Source organism: Homarus americanus, unplaced genomic scaffold, assembly GCF_018991925.1.
Source record: "Homarus americanus isolate GMGI-L3 unplaced genomic scaffold, GMGI_Hamer_2.0 scaffold32583, whole genome shotgun sequence".
NCBI lineage: Eukaryota > Metazoa > Arthropoda > Malacostraca > Decapoda > Nephropidae > Homarus > Homarus americanus.
Genome location: NW_024713129.1, coordinates 10,643,569 through 10,652,588, shown reverse-complemented (window position 1 = coordinate 10,652,588; position 9,020 = coordinate 10,643,569). Strand labels below are relative to the sequence as shown.

The 9,020-nt window shown below is 36.7% G+C and overlaps 1 protein-coding gene across 5 annotated transcripts in view; it reads left to right on the top strand.

Annotated features, from left to right (window-relative positions):
• LOC121866933 (uncharacterized protein C1orf112-like) overlaps window positions 1-9,020 on the top strand; it is a 72,345-nt gene that overhangs the window by 16,078 nt on the left and 47,247 nt on the right. For all 5 annotated transcript variants that reach the window (XM_042366695.1, XM_042366712.1, XM_042366704.1 and 2 more), the window contains 3 exons: window positions 3,751-3,896; window positions 4,666-4,792; window positions 7,593-7,749. In XM_042366695.1, the coding sequence (XP_042222629.1) occupies window positions 3,751-3,896; window positions 4,666-4,792; window positions 7,593-7,749 (430 nt within the window). The remainder of the gene's footprint in view (window positions 1-3,750; window positions 3,897-4,665; window positions 4,793-7,592; window positions 7,750-9,020) is intronic.

The window sequence follows — 9,020 nt, the reverse complement described above, 5'->3', positions numbered from 1 at the left end:
ACGAAACGTTTGAGTATAAATCTGCGTCATTTGAAAAATTTTGGTCACGGTTAAAATCATTGTGTCATTAATGGCGTCGCAGTAAGCAATCGTAAAGTACCAATTGACGTAAGTCCTTATAATTAAATAATCGAGGTTTAGGAATATATATATATATATATATATATATATATATATATATATATATATATATATATATATATATATATATATATATATATATATATATATATATATATATATATATATATATATATATATATATATATATATATATATATATATATATATATATATATCATGGAAACATACCACTAACATATGAGATTTAGATGAAAGATAATGCAACACTGTATTGTTTACAAAGTGTGACATAATACTGTAGCTTTTGTTTTGTTTCACTCATGGTATTTTTACCCTCACTAATCCAGCTTATTTATCATTATGAGTGGGAAGCAAATGACGCCAGCAACACAAGGATATAAAGATACTGTTTTGTGTATTGTATTGACCGAAGAGGAATACTGTATATGTGACAAGAATTCTTTCATTCAGGTTTCACCAAAATATGGGTTACAGTTTACATCTAATTTGAGTTATCATTTATGCTATACTGTTATGAATCAGCAGCAAATGAGGCCAACAACATTATTTGATGCTATAATGTAAATGCAAGAATCATGTGTTTGGACTACTTTTGGCCCAATTTGAGTTACTTAGGTCAATTTGATTTCATATTTCCAGAACTATAAAATATTTAATTTTTCACATAATTTATAATATAAAGTAATTTTTACTATATGATAAGGTTTTCGAAGACATTTTGTGAGAGGTATGGAAGCCTTATGGTTTATTCATATTAGAAAAGTCATTAAAAAGCGCATATGAATATAGTACTGTACTTAAATTTTTCCATGGAGAAATTGCACATATTGGGAACGAACCCTGAAGTCTCATGATACAGTGAAAGGGTTAAATGAATTAAAATACATCTGTATTCTTCAATTTCATTTGCTAATTATATACAATAAAGGTGTAGAGATTTTAAGAGAAAGTGTGGAATTTAGAAGTGAACAAAAGTTTGGAGGTGTGGATATTGCTGGCCATGCATAAAACAGTGGGAGTGTAGCATTGACTGACTGATGGCAGCATTCACTTGATGTAAACGAAGCAGTGGAAATTTAGGATGACGTAATAAGTCATCAGGGGTCGAGCATGGGAATGGACGAGTTGACGGTTCTGGGTAAACACAAGAAATACACTCTGCCACGTTCGTAGAGTGATACGGTAAATATAATTTGTAATAAAAGTTTCAAGTCCTGCTATAATAGTCGAGATAAGTTTATTTCTCTAGAAACAGCCGCCATTTGCAATGATGTCACCACCTACTTTGCAGATGACGCAGGGATGGAGATATGAGTCAATTTAGAAGTAATGACATTGTCTTGACTTTGTTTTGAGAATGCCTGATGCTAGGTAAACATGACAACATAGTGCTGTTATTGTTTTGATGATTCACTAATGAACCACTGGGATATATCATCATTTATATTAATTAATGGGTCAAATTTTACTTTAACTACCATAAGTATTTGGATGCTTAGATTCGAGATAGGCTTTACAGGGTAAATTTTAATTTTTGGTCATCCCTGTACTTAGACATACTGGTACAGACTGTTTCCTTTTTCTGATGGTTTGCGAATTGTTATGAATGATTTAGACCTTAATTGCTATTGGAAATCACTAGTTTTAAATTACTGCCTCCCCCCTTACTGATGTATGTTAAGCTAACCTTATAACTCATCATACCCTAACCTAACCTATGACCTGTATTTTCTTATGCGATCGAAAATTGTTTTGCGACAAATCCCATAGAGATAATTTGTCTTATTATTTAAAGTACTTAATCCCATAGTTAGAATCTTAAGGTTCCCCAGATGACCAAAACCAAAATAATACCAATATTGTTTGGAATGTTTATACTGTACTATGAAATTTCTTGTATGGGCAGGCAATATCCATTGAAGTAGTTAATGTTCTAAGTAATATTTATATATTCAAATCAGCATTACTGTGTTGCACAGTAAAGCACAATTAATTATCTACAGCTCCTCCCCGACTTACGACCTACTCGACTTACGACCACCCGCACTTACGACCTGCCTCAGTCGTACCAAAATTTTGTCAAATTACGTATTTTCGAGTCCCAACGTCAGTGATTGTGCTGTGTACTGACAAATTTTCGTTTGTAATTCACTTTAAAATGGCTGGCAAGCTTAAAAGTGAGTGTTTTGTGGTGCTGAGAAGAAAAAGAGACACCCATTTTAGATTTTCTATGTATTATTTAAGCATTTTCGACTTACGACCATTTCGACTTACGACCTGGATTTGGGTCCCTAACCCCGTCGTAAGTTGGGGAGGAGCTATAATATTTCTTTACAGCGCCGATCAGCCGAGAAGGTTGGACATCTACCTCCACAGTTCATCGAGGCAGATGAAAGAAATTTATCAAAAGTAGATGTCATTATGATAGTAGAGTATTATCAAGAACTTTGCCATCCAGCTATGAAGCACGTTAAATTAAATCTGTCATCTGATCATCTCAAGCCCATCCCCTGGCCATGGTCATCCCTAGTCCTTCCACAACATTAAATATAGACATCAGTAACAAAAACATACATTTTCCAGACATGAAATAGAGAACAGTGATCAAACCTTCCATGTTGGAGTTATAAATCTTTTGCATCATTGTGTCACCCAGCAAGTAAATACACACGATGATACTTTAGCAGTAATTTATTTTAACCTAAAATAAGGTATGCCTGTGTATATCAACATTGTATATGGCCACAAGTCCTGTGTTTCTGCTGGTAACAACACATACACCACAGCTGGCTGCCTCCAGACTCCCGCTTTGCAGCTCGCACTAGTCGGTGATGTCACAACCAATCACAGAGCTTTTTCACAGTCGCGTGACTTTTTAGCTATTTTAACCCCCCTTTCTTTTTCTTTTTTTTTACACTTTTTGGCCTAATTTATTTAAAAATATCATTACCATAGTGAATTTAAGCGTTTTCTTTACCCATTGACCTGCCATCTTACGAAAAAATTACGACCGTCAACTCGTCCATTCTTTTAGTCGTAAATGTATCTCCAATTACAGTAATATTTTTGTTATAGAAGTTGGCTTAGTGTGTCACTCTGTTCACTGTCTCAAATCTCACCAGGTTTCTCCTAAATACAGGTATAAAATTATTACTGTACTGTACTGCACTGCATGTATTTCACTTCTTATGTTTATTATTGGTTGATACAGTAATCAATGGGTACACCAAAAAAATTTCATTACAAACAAGTGTTTTGCCATTTTTAAGACATTTTAAGGATTTTTATTTCTCTCAGCTTATGGGAAAGTGTGCTCCAATCTATGAAAAATCGATGTATGAAAGGTTTTTCAGGAACGGATCCCTTTCGTAAATTGGGAATGCCTGTGCAGTACTTTGATTTTCTTTCCATTGCTAATTTAATTTAATAAGTTGGCTTACAGTACTATAGAGTTCTCAGACTTATCACTTACTTTTTTCCCCAGTAAAGATTAACAAGTGTTAGCATTAGAATTTTAGCATTAAGTGCTTACTCACTCACACCTTCTCTAGAAAACAAAACATACTAATTGCCACAGTTCCACATTTCACAAACTTAAAATAGGATTTGCCAGTTGATTATGCTCATTTTTTTTTTTTTATGCAGGCTGAAAAAGATCAGAAAGTTGTTCAGCGAATCATCAAGATGACAAGTTTCTGCTTGAAGGTGATTATTGCTTTGTGTGAAAAATTCCGAGGGTACCTGAGAGGTTCACACTCGCTTCTGGTGTCACTTCTGTTACTATTATTCAGGTAATATTTTTCATATTTAAGTGTTTATGCAGCTTCCAATTGCTTTCTCAATCTGCAGGAGCTTGTTAACATTCCATCCTATCCATTGGTCATTGGTTAGTCACTCGCTAGGCTCCTACCAAGTTACCATATACCGCTATTTGAACGAGTCATACTAAAAACCATGACATCACTTTGTTGAACAATTGCACCTTATGTTAGTTTTGTGGAGAATGTTTTGATAATTTGTGTTATGTTTGTGATGCTGTGTGTGGACTTTTGCTTGGACAAAGTTTCTAGTGCTAATAAAATCACTAGTTGGGAGGATGTCTTATGTTGAGGTGTGTTTTTGTTTCTTTGTTTTTAATATTTTATTGACATGATATTTTGAGAAATAAAGACCTTCTTAGTTAGGAAAGTACTGTGTATGGCAGGACTAACAGTATGTATGGGGGAGATAAGAGGTATGGAGTATCAAACTGAGAATGTTGTCAGAAGGGGGCAACTGTAGAATGTTTTGACAGGTACCATGCCCAAGGAATTAATCCAAGATTGAAAGTGAAACACTATGCTGTAGGGCATAGGTAGATGTAAAACCGTATTCTTCAAGTCTACTTTGTAGATACAGTTGAGTATCCAAAATAATGTGTGAAGTAATTGAATTTTTTGGAGAGTTGATTACTTTAATATCTGTACTGTAATACAGAAAGATATTAGAATACAGTACAATGTATAAAATGATTGCCAGAGCAGGGAAATAGTAATGTTGCCTTTTTGTATCTCTTAACAGGTTTTCACCAAATAACGTGACTCTGCAATTGTACCCAGACAGCATTAAGAATGATATTGAACGACAAGCAACAATTGGTATAGAACCACTTCTGATACATCTCAGACGTGATGAAGAATTTATTAAGGTTCATAGATATAGAGTTTACAGTAGTACTTCACGTTACTGCACTAATTATTGAAGTAGGTAGTTATGGTCACCTGTTCTCCAGCTATATGGGGCAGGTCCTTGTTCCAGAATCGGAAAAGTTAACCTTCTTGCAAATTTTATACAGAGTGGATGAGTTATAATAAACACATTTTAAATTTTTGGAAATTCTGCCATTATCATCATACACCGTAAACATCATACATACTACACAGCATACTTTATGCACAATGCACATGTAGAATATATTTATATACAGTAGTGGAGGTACACACACTGTTTTTACCTATACTGTACTGTTAAGTATCGGTTTTCTCTTGCCCACCTTGTATTATCTAATGGAAAATACTTGCAACAGTAGTACAGTAATACCCCACTTAGCACTCAGGATGGATTCCCAGAGGAGAGAGCATTAACTGAGTCTTGTGTTAAAAGGGATCATTATACTGTATATACAGTAGACCCTTGTCATTCGCAAGTTTGCGATTGGTGATTTCGACTGTTTGCGGTAAGCATATGGTGGCTAGCTTGCATGCCTTTTCCCGCAGCACAATGAATTACCCCACGCAGCATCTTGTGTTGTACTCTCAAAACTTTAGTGTTTCTGTGTGAAATGGCCCCTAAAAGACTGCCTAGTGTCAGTGCTAGTGATGCCTATGGAGTGATAGGTAAAAGGCAGAAGTCAGTGATGACCCTGACAAAGAAAGCTTTATTATTTAGATAAGTTAAAAGAGGGGATGAGTGCTGCTGCAGCTGGTCAATTGTTTGGCACTAAGGTAGTATAAGTTGCGATTTGCGGTTTTGCCAATTCGCGCCGTTTCTTGGAGCCTATCCCTCGCGAATGGCATTGGTCTACTGTATATATATATATATATATATATATATAATGGATGAAATGTGAATGCTTCATTTCTCTCTTGTACACATTTGAATATTCCTGAGGTATTGTGAATTCTTCTGGCACTGTCTTGCACTTGGTACCACAATTCTTCATGTATTGGGACTTATGTACAGTATTATACAATCTGCTTCTAAGGTAACCCCACAAGTGAAAATAAAGGAGGTTTCAGTCAGGTAATTTAAATGGCTGTGGAACAAGGGGATCACATCCTATCAACCTGTCAGGATACACAACATTTAGGTATTCTGTTGTTACACTAGTTAAATGAACTAGAGCAGGTCCTGATGGGCATGACCTTGATTACAATGGCAAGTATGTTCAAGAAATAATGTCACCAATAATGCTGGTCCACACATTGATTGTTGGTTGTTCCTGATGTGCTCTTCTAGTCATTGCTTGAGGATTTTAATCTGACTAGATATGCATTTTGTGAGAAATTACAATACCATCCCTTCAAAAGTTTGGATCATCTGTATAAAGCACCAGAGGTAATGGAAAGAGATGATTAACAATATGCTGGCATAGCAACCACTGACAAAACACTAGTTGCCAAGGATAGCCATCTTGGTTTAGAGCTTGGAACTTGTTGAAGTTGATATGGATAAAGTTGATGTTTGTGTAAAGTCCTCCAAACAGCTGACGGCGACATTTGCATATCGGCAGCAATTTATCAAGTACTTGTGCTAGGTTCTTCTTTGACAATGCACAATATTTACTTTGAGAATATAATTGTCACGTGGTCACTATCTATCTAATGCATGTGAACAAAGGGTACCAATTTCTCGAAACCGACAATTGGCAGCAATAAACAAACGACTCATTGGCATCCTACAGTTGGAGTAACTTTCCACATACAGCTGTACAGCTTCTGCTGCATATTACCCTGTTTCTCTTAGAGTGAGGTGTGCATATCTGCATTTTTGCCAATTATATACTCCTCCATGTCTAATTACAAGAGCGGGCGGTGTCCCGTGTTCGGTGCCGCGCGCGATTTGAATGTACTTCAATTACTTCAATGTACAGAATATTCCTCCGGCGGGGCAATCCGCGTATTTGCAAATCCGTGTATGCTAAACCCGCGTATGTTAAGGGCCAACTGTATATCAGCAGTGGCATATAAAAACGCCAGGGTTCAAGATTCTTTTTCATTTAGGAGGTATTAAATGAAATTTTTCAGTTAGCATTGGAGCTTCCATGTCCCATCATGGCCACACTTATTGCATTATTATTATTATTAATTTTTCTATTGGGAAAATTTTTAAGACTTTTATGAATTGCGGAATTAATTCCAACAAATCTGTCTTTCAAAGTGTGATATTTCCTTTCAGTTGCACATTTGGTCATCTTGTCTGTGAGACTTCAGTAAGAGTGTTACTATTGTTCTGGACATTATGACAGCCTTTGATAGAGAATGGCATAGAATTTGAGCTTTACCTGATGTTTTATTGAATTGCTCCATATTTGTTGACAATGATGTTTCTGTTTTGCCTGTTTTTTCGGTAAAAACATACATTCCACATTATGTATTCCATTTTGTCCCCTAATATCATATTGTTTGTCAATGACCTCCTCTGTAATTCTGATCCATTAACCTTCTGAGGGCTCAACCCATCATTCCTGCAAATATTTCATAAAATTTCCACCACTTAGTAAACTTGGTAAATCATGAACAAGCATGTTAACCTGAATAAGTATTGAATGAGTGATCTTGATACCCACACAAGCATGGAAAACGGCTGTAAAACAGTGATGATGATGATTATGATACAATCAAATATTGAGGCACTTTTAGTTGTAACTTTAAATGTAAAGACAACATATCATACTATTATACTCTCAACCAATAATAGGCATTATTTTGTCTGTATGTTTCTTGCAGATGATGTTCAAAATGGATCAAGATGGAACAGAAATTTTAGCTGAAGACTGGGGAAATTATCTGCTTTTGTTATTGGCAGTGTGTGTCCCTCCCAGTACCATATCTGCCTTATACAACAACACATTCATCACAAAGATCTTCATGGTTGTGAAAAAATGTAAAGTAGAAGTGCTTCTGGATATTTGTGATATTTTGTTTGTTACTTTTTCATCTTTTACTTTGTATAGTGTTATCTTTTATCATGCAAGTCTGGATAACTACTGTATATTGGATTTACAGTATAGTCTGCATTTACACGGTCAATTGAAGCCGTGGAGGCCCGCGTAAAACGAGAAACATGTAAATGAAATAACAGAACATATGGGATTAATTGAAATAGAGACTGGGCCGACCCCCAAACTCCACTTTTTGCCGACACAATACGTACCTTGTAGTAAAAATAACATCTTAATTTTATGATGGCATGCACACATAATTAATAATTCAGAGAAATATCAATAATATTAGGTTTTTTAACACTTACGTTAGTAGAAAAGCTGGGTCGGCACACGTGGATGGCGGCTGGTTCCGAGGCAGAGGGCAGATTAGTTGCCCTCCAGTGAATCACTTTCACTACTCGCTGCAGGGCCTCCCAGCCAAACCTCTCAAAGTCCATATCCTCACTGTCAATATCACTATCACTGACTTTGGCTGGCTGTGGTTGTGGTGGATTGCGGGCGAGGAAGTCCTCAATACTACGTTGACAACTAGCATTGATGTTGTCGAGATAGATCTGGATATACGGCTCCATAACTTTCGTCAGATGGTTATTAGACGCTTCATGCCGATGCTTGTCTGGGTCGTTGTCAAGGATGAGCTTAATTTTCTCCCCCAACTCGATGATTTCCTTCACACAATCATGGCTTGGTCCAGGTAATTCAATGTTTTTCTCTTGTGGTGGGGGTCCCGCGGAAGCCATTGTGAGTTGTGAGGGGAATTGCGGGCACAAGAGAGAACTGTATACGCGGACTGAGAACAAGGAGACAGGCCCTGCTAGGTCAGCGACTTGTACCCTCTGGTGGCAGGGCACGTCATGTTACATTAGACCAATCACAGCTAGCGGCGGAGGGAATGCGTGGGTGGTAAGGATACGTGGCCCAATCACAGTCCGATGCATCATATGACGTCACCGATAATGCAACAGCGACATACTGCGCAACCTTACTCACGCCGCTTCCCCCCGCTTGTGGTCCAGCATGGGCTGCTTGAATACAAAATGGCACGGCGCGTCTGGACCTCCAGCCACTCTCTGCGTAAATAACTAAATTTACCGCGTAATTAAAGCATTTCAATTTTGGCAAGGCACCACGTAAATGACCAAACGCGTTAACCAAAACCACGTAAATCCAGACTATACTGTATATTATTATATGACTTTATTTATATTAA